The following is an 11,799-nucleotide window of genomic DNA, read 5'->3' as shown; positions in this document are numbered from 1 at the left end:
AATTCCTCTATGAAAATATACTGCGATATCTCGAATATCATGCCAACTGAATCATGAGGCGGCCTGTGTTCAGGACATTCAGCTGTAGGAGAGAGAGAGAGATTCTATAGAGTCTCGCGTGAAAACCAAATTGATTTGCAAATGAGTGTATTTCTCGGAAACAGTGCAATATGGATTCAAGTAGATCAGAAGGTTGGCGGAAACTCGGGGACTGCGCCTACCTGATGAGCCCCAAGAAGGGCAAAACCGGTCGTGGGCTGTCGAAGAGTTTTCAGCAACCTTGTGAGTAGTTTCCTTTATGGAACAGATTTTCTTCAGCTGAATAGCCTGTTGGCGACACTGTACGACCACCCCAATTCGTCATCATCATGGCTAGTGTGGTAAGGAAGCCACCTCGTAAAAACACTGACAATCTTCATATGGAAAACTACTCACAAGGTTTCCGAAAACTCTTCGACAGCCCACTAACAATTTCGCCCTTCCTGGGGCTCATCAGATAGACGCAGTTCCCGAGTTCCTGTCATTCCTATGTACTGCTTGAACTCAAATTGAGTAGACCTCGATAAGTACACCCATTTGCATATCATTTTGTTTTCCACTAAAGACCCAACTGAATCTCTCGTTTATGATATTCCCCAACTGAATGTGCTGCACAAAGGCCGCCTCATATTTAAGTTATTTGGGATACTGCAGTGTATCTCCATAAAGGATTCAAATAGGTTGACGGAAACCCGAGGACTGTGCCTACCTAATGAGCTCCAAGAAGGGCGAAACCGGTTGTGGGTTGTCGAAGAGTTTTCAGTAACCCTGCGAGCAGTCTAGACTAACCTTGAAGCTGTTCATCAACCGATTATCTTTAAACTGGGGAATTAAATGTGCAAATTTATGCTACGCTCCTGACATCCCTTTCCACCTTTCACTGTGCTGATTTTCGGAAGTGATGATGGGCTAATGCAGCATGTTTTCCAATAGTTTGGAAGGTGATGATAATCCATCACGACCTTTTCTATCAACCTAGACCGTCTTAGATATATTTGTCTGGTAAATTCAAAAGATATTTGTCAACATAGACATGCGGGTATGTTGACCTAGTTGCCCAGGCTTTTCTCATCGTAGCCCGGATTGGAGCCACTCGCTACTTCCGTGGCGTTTCGTCCTGATTCATCTGGCATCGGTCACCATTTCAAGGTATCCACATTGTCTACGGTTTTTATTTCTGTTCAACAGCCGCACAGTCAGCGAACCATGCTCAGTAGAATCCAGCTCTCAGTCGTGTGCGAGGCCACGCTGTACATCTGTTCCCCACGAGTATCAAACTACTGCCACCGCCTATTCGCCGAGTTGCATCGCGGATACTCCACTAGATCTTTCCATCCAGCGCGACTTGGAGGCTATGAAATCGGAGGAGGAACAACGATCTCCGTTTTGGCCCCCGATTCTACAGCACATAACAGGGTATAAAGAAATGGATCTAATTCCGCTCGCAGTTCGTTATCACGCGATTGCCTTGCGGTTGTTGGCTGAGGTCGCTCGCGGTGGACGCCTCGCTGCTGAGAAGGAAGCAACTTCGGGCGGTGGTGGCAAAGGTAATCTGACCTCGTCTACGCCTAATCCTCCTGGAGAAACTAGTTCGATGGTGCCAGGGGATGAAGATGAGGTTGATGCTGATTCCGCCAATCAAGTTCAACAGCGGTGTATTTCTCCTGGCGGACACTATCTTCGACGGCAAGCTGTCACCAGATACTGCACGGAGTTTGTATTATCTCTCTTTAAATGTCTGCCATTTTGTTTGGTATATGTCACTGCTTCGTGAAATTGTCAATGCGAAAAGATATTATTTGTGCACTCATCTGGGACAGTCACGTTAAGTGCCAAATATAATGTTTAATATAAGTCTGTTGCTTGGAGAATGACATCTGGGATTCCCAGATTAAATAATGATGGCCCGCAAAAAGGGGCCATCACGGGGAAGGCAACATTTGGCCTCTTTACCTCCAGTTGGGGAACTGTTTATTTTATTATACCAGTGTGTCGGATCGTCACAAAGTTAGGCCCTTGTTTGTACCTTACATTGCTCCTCAGGTTAAATTTCCGAGGCCCCTTGAATCGAGTACACCTATCAAACTAAATTACCCTGACGGTTCCGAGAATGTTTGGTTGTTTATTTGGCAACCTGATTGACACGTGTTCTTATCACTCCCTTTGGTCTCCTCTTTTATATATCAATGGTTTCATTACCCAAATCTTATATATTAGCAACAGCCAACTATCAAATTGTGTGTCAAGAAACAGTGATCCACGTACGACTGATCCTTTGAGGCTACAGGCTATTCCAAAATACCATTTTTGAGGAAGGAATGACTGCGAGACGAATGACCTGCCCAAATTAGCCCTGTGATAGAAGCACTCTAGAAAATAATATGCGACCCTTTAAAGTAATCTGGGGACCACAAACACCGAAATGTACAGTGCCCCCCTTAAATTCAGCGGTATGGGCTGTTTATTACCTTTTGACACTTCGTTTCTGCCGGCGTTCTAGGGAAGTTGAACTCATTTTCAGACCTCTGCTCTACTCCATCTATTCCTCCCTACATAGGTCGTTATCAGAGACACCTAACTGTTCGCGTACTTTGTGAGTGATCGAAAATGGTTCTGTTTTGGTCGGTTATTTCCTTTCTACATAACTGTATGGAAGTATGGGGTTCGTCCATTTTTCCTCCTTTTTGGACAATTAATACGTCGTCTCCAGTGCTTGTACATAGTACCATGTCTCTGTCACACGTGGGCAATCAGCTACATTGCCGATGTTTGTAATTCTTGCTGAGGAGTTTGTTCGGCGCGCCCCTGGTACTCGTTGATTACAGTCACTCCTAGGATTAATAAAGAGATACCAGTAGAATTCTTTAGTTTAACCATCCGTCCATTCGACTGTTTTCCGCAACAGCTTTCTACATCAACTATATTTCCAATATTGTTATTGCTGTCTGTTTCTCCCTGTTTCAGCGATTTCCTCAATGTTGCGGATGCCTACCCTCAACTCGCGTTCGAAAACTTCGTACCTCATTTTCCCTCCGTCCAATGTCCAGAGACTTGCACGTGTTTTGTGTGCCTCAATCTGGTTCGTCAGACCTGACCTGCGGTTCGAATTTTCTCGGTGGATCGATTGTGATTTGTGAATCCATGACGCAAGTCGCTTCGCCCGTATCGCTATGATCCATCACCAAATCAGGCTGTTAAGGTCTTAGTCTCCGTACTTTGGGTAGTATAGAGAAACATCATTCTCACTTCCATTCCGTTTTAGTCCATGTTCTTACTCGATCGTGCTGTTCCTAGTTATCGTCGAAATCATCGATTTTCACCATCGCCTACATCGTGGCTATGTTTGTTAGGAAACTTCAGAGGGAATGCTTGTTTCCTCAAACTTCCGAGCTTTCATATTCGGTTCCTTTTCCCACTCCTATGTTATTACTACCATTCATGATCCACAGCGATTTATCTTCTCATTTCAGCCTTTCTTTTTTCCTCCTTCGCACAACACAACACAACCTAACCTAAACAAAACTGAATCAAAACTTCCGCTTCGCTCTTTTATCCCTTTCCCATACCTTACTACCCAAAATTAACCCCCCATATGGTAGGTCTGTCAGCAGACGAGTGCGCACTCATTCAGCTTTCTAACTTCGACCGCTTGCGGTTGCTCAATTAACGTATCTGTGTATGTGTGTTCCATATTTTTAAATGCATCAGTCCCATGTCTCTAGGTAGCGGGTATACATGTGCTATTTAAGTGTATTTCGTTTCTTTTTCTTTAGAGTTCAGTGTCCATGTGGTTTTGGGACGGGGTTCGGCCCCGTGCTTCTCAGTCATTCTTTCGTCACTCGGTAAACCCTAACGCTCACATCATTGCTCGTCACATAGAACGACATTGGTCTCATCTTTGAGGGCGAACAGAGCGCATATGGTAAAACGGCCACTATCCTGCCGTCCTTTAGCATTCGGTTCGCACTCTCAAATGGGAGTCATTGGTCGGAATGTGTAGTATCTGGACGTGCCGTTTCTGAGAATGATGGGAGACTCACTGCAGTTCGCTTCCTGGTATTTGACGGCCGTTGTCTTAGAACCTCAGTTGATGTAGGGTTACACTGTAAGTAGCTTCTGAGTGAAAAAGTTCAACAACTCAAACCGTGGTTGCTTTACCGTGTGCTACGCACGTCGAAGCTAGTGTTGTTCTCCCTGGCTCCTTTAGAATGACGTAAACTTTGCTGGAGAATGCGATATCTGGCTGACTGGTATGCGGGAAATCAGTGGAAGCTTGGTGTCGTGAATGTGACCCGCATTCTGCGACAGAATCCCGGATACTGTCTGCGGCTGCACAGAGGTGCAAGACGTGATCATTGACTACTGCCTACTTCTATCCAGTTGATGCGCATGTTTGGAGATGCAGACCCTGGGATGCTTGTGCTAGACCAGTCCAAAATTCCTTCTTCACAGTCTCCCATTTTTGAACTTTTGGAAAAATAAACTGTGGTTGTATGGCAGCGAGACGTTTGCATTAACACTAATTTCCTTCTTGTGTTGTCAGGCTTATTTAGTGTGTGGGTTATCTGAAATTTTGTTGGTGGGTTATGTCACGTTCAGGGGGGGACTTTCGACTTGTACTATGCTTTTCGGCTCGAAATGGCTCGGTTGAAACGAATTCACTGACCAGAAGGTTCGTGCTTCTAACCGAACCTCTGCATCTCGGATGCTCATGCCTAGATATTCATTATCGGATAATTAGCGCCGGGAACGTTAGATTCAGTTTTGTTGGAGACACCCGATCCTGCTAAGTCGAATCCGTCGAGTTTGTATATTTTCCACTTTCAGTAAGTGATAACTGATCACAGATGTTTTACATTAATCGCCATCAGTTGTAGTTAGGCGCGTATTACTCACGCATTTGGTGATAAGTATATAACTAACGCCAAAAACTTATCTGGCAATATTTTGAGCATGTTTAATCCCCAATCTGCGCTGCGTTATCTTAATTTCCTTAATTTCTACTTTCAGTCCAAATGTCATTGGCATTGATTTTATTCTGCGGCGTAGTTACTGGTAACTGGGTCGAACAATAGGTCTCCTGTGTGCCAACATTGTGGCCGCAGGTGATCATTTTTAGTACAAGTGTCTGTTGCAACGTGTTCAAACACGTTAGGGGTTGTGCACTGAACTAAGGGTTTCTGGAGCCCTCAGCCTGGAGTTGAAGTAGGTCAGCTCGTTCAAGAAAACGTGCAGATCGTCCATGTATGTTGATCGCACTGTTAGCCCTGATTTTGGCTTGAACTGCAAGTATTCCGAAATCCCGTCCATTGAGCGACTTCTATCTGCTCTGTTTCAGCGACTGTCCTCAAATAATACACAGGCTATCCGGCTGTCTATACAAGTAAATGACACTAGGAAACATAACAGGGTAGTTAGGTCTATATCCTGATTATTTTGATGGTTCCTCATAAAGCTACACGAAGAGGTCTAGACAGGCAATCATGATGGCCGTTGATTTGTTCGCTGACCTGGGCAATTTGGTTGCNGTTGATTTTATTCTGCGGCGTAGTTACTGGTAACTGGGTTGAACAATAGGTCTCCTGTTTGCCAACGGGAACCTGACTTACATCATGGCCGCAAGTAATTTTTAGTACAAGTGTCTGTTGCGACGTGTTCAAACACGTTAGGGGTTGTGCACTGAACTATGGGTTTCTGGAGCCCTCAGCCTGGAGTTGAAGTAGGTCAGCTCGTTCAAGAAAACGTGCAGATCGTCCATGTATGTTGATCGCACTGTTAGCCCTGATTTTGGCTTGAACTGCAAGTATTCCGAAATCCCGTCCGTTGAGCGACTTCTATCTGCTATGTTTCAGCGACTGTCCCCAAATCTGTGGATTTAATTTTTTGGGGGTCTTCGCGTCGCTTGCGAAGGTTCAGCAACATCCATTTCCGGGTCCCAAACTTTCTGATGGATGCTGGTCGCTGGCATGCCTACTAGGTTTGATTCTAGTGATTGGGACGGTTTCGCATTGCTACGCTGAAACTCCCACTGATGATTCATGTAATATGTAATTGTAATTTGGGGGGGGGGCGGTGTAATTTGTGGATTATATCTGATATATCTCACTGTGCAGGATCTTTCGCCCAGTATGTGGGTCGATGGTTCCGGGTTGAGCGACCCACACAGTGGACAGCTCTGCGAATAGTGTGTTTATCCCGCTCTGTCTGATGGCAAAGGGAACCAGACTACAAGGAAGTAGGTGCACAACAGTGTCTAAGTGTATGACACTTATTTTGAATAATACACAGGCGATCCGGTTGCCTATAAAAGTAAATGACACTAGGAAACATAACAGGGTAATTAGGTCTATATCCTAATGATTTTGATGGTTCCCCATAAAGCTAGACGAAGAGGTCTAGACAGGCAATCATGATGGCCGTTGATTTGTTCGCTGACCTGGGCAATTTGGTTGCGGACGTTTCATCACTAGCGAAGTGACGTCACCATGCATTGAGATTGGAAGTCAGTCAGCTATTGGCATGGCACTGAAAGAAGTCCAACACAAAGAAAGTAATTGAGGTTTCGGTTTGCTTTTCGATTATTACCTAAGACCAATGCTTCTGTAGCAACATATTTATATCTATATACATCGGTGTGCCTTTCTGATATGTCACGCCACATTCAAACTTGGTGCAAATTCAAAGGCATCCCCTACCTACAAAGTTAGGGTACAAAGACTCCATGACCCAAAGCATAGCTTCCCCATTTCCACAGGACATATCAAAGGTTGTTGTTTAGTTCAGCCAGTCTTTTCCAAAACGTCATTTTCCCTCCAACTTTCCTAATAGAACAAGCTGGACGACGGACTGTGATGTCGAGTCCGACATCGTGGTTTCCGGAAATCCTTAGTAGCTCCCGGGCATTTAGTCAACACAAAAATTGAACACGAACAGGTGAGTATCTTTGTTAGACACCACTGAGTTAGCAGTAGTCTGTTGGAATCAGTATTTCTGATATGTCACGCCACCTTCAAACTTGGTGCAAATTCAAAGGCATCCCCTACCTACAAAGTTAGGGTACAAAGACTCCATGACCCAAAGCATAGCTTCACCATTTTCACAGGACATATCAAAGGTTGTTGTTTAGTCCAGCCAGTCTTTTCCAAAACGTCATTTTCCCTCCAACTTTCCTAATAGAACAAGCTGGACGACAGACTGTAATGTCGAGTCCGACATCGTGGTTTCCGGAAATCCTTAGTAGCTCCCGGGCATTTAGTCAACACAAAAATTGAACACGAACAGGTGAGTATCTTTGTTAGACACCACTGAGTTAGCAGTAGTCTGTTGAAATCAGTATCCCAGTGTCTCTGAGTCTGTCGACGATTCCGCTTCCGCTGTTTCACTGAACAGTAGCAGCTGACCAATCCGCTGCCCTATGATGTAAGTGCTCCATGACTTTGGAGCCGAATAGACCATTGCTGTTGATAAGTTCAGCTACCGGAACCTTTAGGTATTTGTCGCACGGCTCAACTGGGCCTTTTGTTGTGTATCCGCAGTTTTTCACTCCCCATTTCTTCTGACTTTGAATCCACTACATTTCTGGGTCGGCATATGCAATCGTTTCCATCCGTCGGTTTGTTGTTATACTATTATGCTGTTATACTACTACCTTCCCGGGGACATGAGTTTCACCAGTTTTTTACAAGTCATTTTCCCTGAAGGAACAAGCCCTCGATTGCGCTGAATCAACTTATCGCGCGCAATTGTTGGTCGGTTACGTCGATCGCAACTGCTTGTAACAGTTCAATTCCCAGCTCCACGAAGTGGAAGTGCTCGGTTACCGTCGACCATCTCGGGTGTCTACGCAGAACGACTTATCGCACGACAAATGGTAAGTTAATCTGTTCTGAACTAATGTCACGTGATATAATCCATGCACAAAACACAAGATTGATGGTTCTTACGTGAAAGTCGGTCACGTGGCAGTAAGCGAGCTACCGTAGCGAGCAAGCACCAGCTATTTTCATTCTGGTTGTTTATGACATTTTTTTATTAGTCTTCCTTGATGGCTGTTGTTCAATGCCCGTAGTCAGCTGGTTTGTTTTGGTGGGATTCTAACTCTGAAGTAGATGTAAGGCAGGATCCGCCTGCCACACATGAGTAGTGGGTACAATTCGAATAGATGCATCATCAATCAGATTGTCAGCTGTCATGCACCATTTTTGCATAAACGATCTGTCTTTAGTGAAACTAGCTCAGTCACACTCCAAATAGGAGCTGACTTATAGGGACCGAGTGACATACCTTTGTTAGAAGGTCCATCGTTTTACTTAAGCATTGTGATACACAGCTGCTAAAACAACTCATTCTCTTACTCCAAGTGAGTCGTCACCGCTTTCTCCATCTCTGAGCAGACTTAAGGATTTGAGTGCCGAAATTGTTATCAGTCTCAACTATTGGAAACAGACAAATTGGTCCTATAGCTAGTTCGCGAACCGCACCAACACAAACCTAAAATATGTATAAGTATATATCATCATCATCATCGACAGCACGACATCAGTGTTCAACACTGATGCTTCACTGCCGTAAAACCATGATTTATTTGAAAGCCTTATTGTAAAGAAAAGAGTAAAGGTGGACGGGGAAGGGACTTAGTGAGAGCTCTAGATCTATTTGATATATATGAGTGTATATCAAATAAATCTAGAGCAGTTTTGCGAGTGACGGGGAAATTTTCAAGTGCGAAGGTTGTTCTGCATGTAAACAATCCGCCTATACTAGGGAGAGCCGCTCAAATGTTTTCCGTATGGCCGGCGAACTATTTGTATTCTCGTGTAAACAATCCGCCTATGCTAGGGAGAGCCGTATGGCCGGCGAACTATTTGTATTCTCACAAGCAGTCCATCTGTCCTCTTCATCGGAATGGTTTAGAACTGCTAATTGGAGATGTGACTGTTGCAAACTGGCGAAGTCATTCATGTCTTACTGAATGTTTACCAACTCCCACCAGAGGCGGAGTTAGCTTCACAATTCCAACGTACTCTTGTTCCCCATGGACGACGGACCGAGGCAAGCCCCGAAGCCATATTCAACCTTCAATAAATACATTCCATGTGTAGCGTTGAGATTGACATGCTCACCTTTTGTGAATAATACTAAGCAGGTAAATTTGATTATATCAAGGGTTGATATGCACACAAGACTATTTACCCTAGAATTAAAGTTAGATGTCATGGTAGTGGACTGTGCACCGGTTTGTGTTGCACCGCAGACGTCACTGCTTTACTTAGGTCGTCCTTATACCTCTTAGGCAGACATTCAGGGAGCTTGATTCGGCGCAGAAAAAGCCTTGCATCTGCCACAATCAAATGACTCTTCAATCCTGCTAGCTGTTAACATTCCCAATTACTATCGCCATTTGCAAGCGTGAAGCATTATGACATTTATTGGCACTGTACTTCAATGAAAGGGGTCTGTTCTGTGGTACACATTGAAACCCCTGTTCTTGTACACAGCATTACTCGAGAATGTTCAATCAATAATGCGCGAACTTACTAACCGGGAGGTCGAATCCAACCCCGACGTATCGACTGCTCCTGTCTAGGCCTGGGTAACCTGGCAGTACCTCCGCTCTCGCCCTTCCCTCGGGTTGCATGGTAGCTATGCACTTGATTGGTGTTGCAGCTGAATTGTTATTTTATTGGACCATTCATTTTGATCACTGTGTTCACACGCACGGTAAAATAAGGATAGACTGTAGAGAAAAATTTCTTCAAGGAACTAACTGTAAGACATTCTGGCCCGGTGATACGAGTGTGTGGACAGTGTCTATCCAAGTGTTATCAATTCAGTAATTAAAGACTTCATTTTGCTTTGTACGGAGGACCTCAGTTTTGAAGTGACCGCCTACATACACAGCGATGATATCACATCCTGGCTGACACTTGGCAAAAATAGCTAACGAATTCTGTTCAGGTTTTATATGCTTCTCATTTGGTCATTATTTCGGTCAATCCTTTTAAACTCCCACGTAATTTATCCATGTCCAACGAGGAGTAGTCTAACGGAAACTTGGCTGTCCTGTCAATTAGCCAGCGTCAGAATGATAGTTTGCGGTACGCAGTCTACCGTAGAACCATGTAGCAGATGCTCACCCTACTTCGGTAAACTGTATCCAACGACAAGCGACGTCTGGTGAGCGACAACCCTTGTTTACAGGGCTGATAACATCTTTGCGGCAGATGGGAGTTACTGGAAGACACTGTTGACGACCGGCTATCCGGACAAACTCACCTCCATCCACAACAAACTTATCCTTCCATCCAGTCTTACGACTGTAGCCTTGAAGAAAGAAGTAATATGCTAACAACCGTACTTCAACTGACAACCGCACGTACCCCGTCTTTCGTTTGCACCTGATCTCCGCGACTCGGAGGATGGTGTTTCGGACTAGCTCCAAGAGGTTATCTGACCATTCTACCTCACATGTGATCTACCAGTTCACTTACAATGATTAGTAGAACTGATCACCCTCAATATCAGAGGATTTCTGAGCATTTTTAGAATTGATTAATTCAGTTTTGTAGGTAATCTCACATAAGGGCGTGGATTACGAAACATATCTCCGCGACCGTTTACGCCCTTAATATTTTGTTGCTAAATCCACATTAGAAACCGCCGATTCTCTGTCAAACGACGATTACAGCAACCAGGTGCACAAAGACAACAGTTCCAACCTGGACGCCCAATCCCCGTGCTGAATCCTCAACCCCCCTGGAGCAATATTTTAGACTTATTACCGCCATGCTATTTGCCTATAAATGTGGATTGTTTCACGATTGTGTCCAATGGAGTTTAGTTGTTAAAAAGTAAAGGAGGAGGATTTACTATTTATTGTGAGAATCCAAGTAGGTGTAGCATGAACAAGAAGATTAATCCCCAGGCGTGCCTTTCGTCCATCCTCCATGTACCTCGATTTCTCACTTCAATATCTATTCAATCTACTCTCTAACAGCATACATCAGTGCCGCTGGGTTATCTGGGCTGATTATTAGTTAAAATTTATTGTTTGACAGCGTGCATGACTAACGTTTACAACTGATTGGTTTGAGAGAATAGTCATCAAGCTTGATCTTGTTTATGACCTTGCAATTCCGGTTTACAGCACTTGAATGTTCTTGGGTGTAGTTCACAAATTTTCTTTGGTCTCTGTCTGTAAGCAATAGGGCAGTTCATTTAGTACCGTGTCAAATGGGTCAAGTTGAGCACTCAACCCAAGTGATATGAACAGTTATCACCTTCCAGATTACAGAAATGGGATCAGCATGGGCCAATTCAAATTTAATGACTGTGGTTAGCCTATCAACTTCACATCAGAGCTGCTCAACACAGCACAAACCGAGTCAGAAGAATGTCGAATGTTATTAGAGAGCTAGTGATTGTAGGACACGGACGCCTCATTAATTTGGGAAATCGGTCGCTTTGAGGCTGGGATGACGAATCGCATCACATCGAATGGTGATGAATATTATCGGGGTAAAATAAGATGAAATTTGGTGATTATTTTGAGTGCCACTTGAAAGTAACAGCTGAAAGTGTCCGAACCCGGCAAACACAGAACCCTAACCTCATTCTAGTTGGTGTAACTCCCACCATCCAGCTCACATCCACGGTTGTCTCATTCGTAAGAACCAATGAAACTTGTAACCTTTGACCTAGGTCGCGACTGGTTCCATAGTTAAACTTTATCTCTTGATCTGGTCGGGCTGCTGAGTCCAA

The 11,799-nt window shown here is 44.3% G+C and overlaps 1 protein-coding gene across 1 annotated transcript in view; it reads left to right on the top strand.

Annotated features, from left to right (window-relative positions):
- The window catches only part of T265_03314 (hypothetical protein), a gene marked incomplete at both ends in the record, with an annotated part of 35,173 nt that extends 31,405 nt beyond the window's left edge, over positions 1 to 3,768 (top strand). Inside the window, 2 exons of the mRNA XM_009167760.1 lie at positions 1,228 to 1,752; positions 3,004 to 3,768. Of these exons, the coding sequence (XP_009166024.1) occupies positions 1,228 to 1,752; positions 3,004 to 3,133 (655 nt within the window). The remainder of the gene's footprint in view (positions 1 to 1,227; positions 1,753 to 3,003) is intronic.
- Between the last annotated feature and the right edge of the window lie 8,031 nt (positions 3,769 to 11,799).

The sequence above is a fragment of the Opisthorchis viverrini genome, assembly GCF_000715545.1.
Source record: "Opisthorchis viverrini unplaced genomic scaffold opera_v5_47, whole genome shotgun sequence".
In the NCBI taxonomy this organism is placed as follows: domain Eukaryota; kingdom Metazoa; phylum Platyhelminthes; class Trematoda; order Opisthorchiida; family Opisthorchiidae; genus Opisthorchis; species Opisthorchis viverrini.
This window is presented reverse-complemented; position numbering and strand designations above follow the sequence as displayed.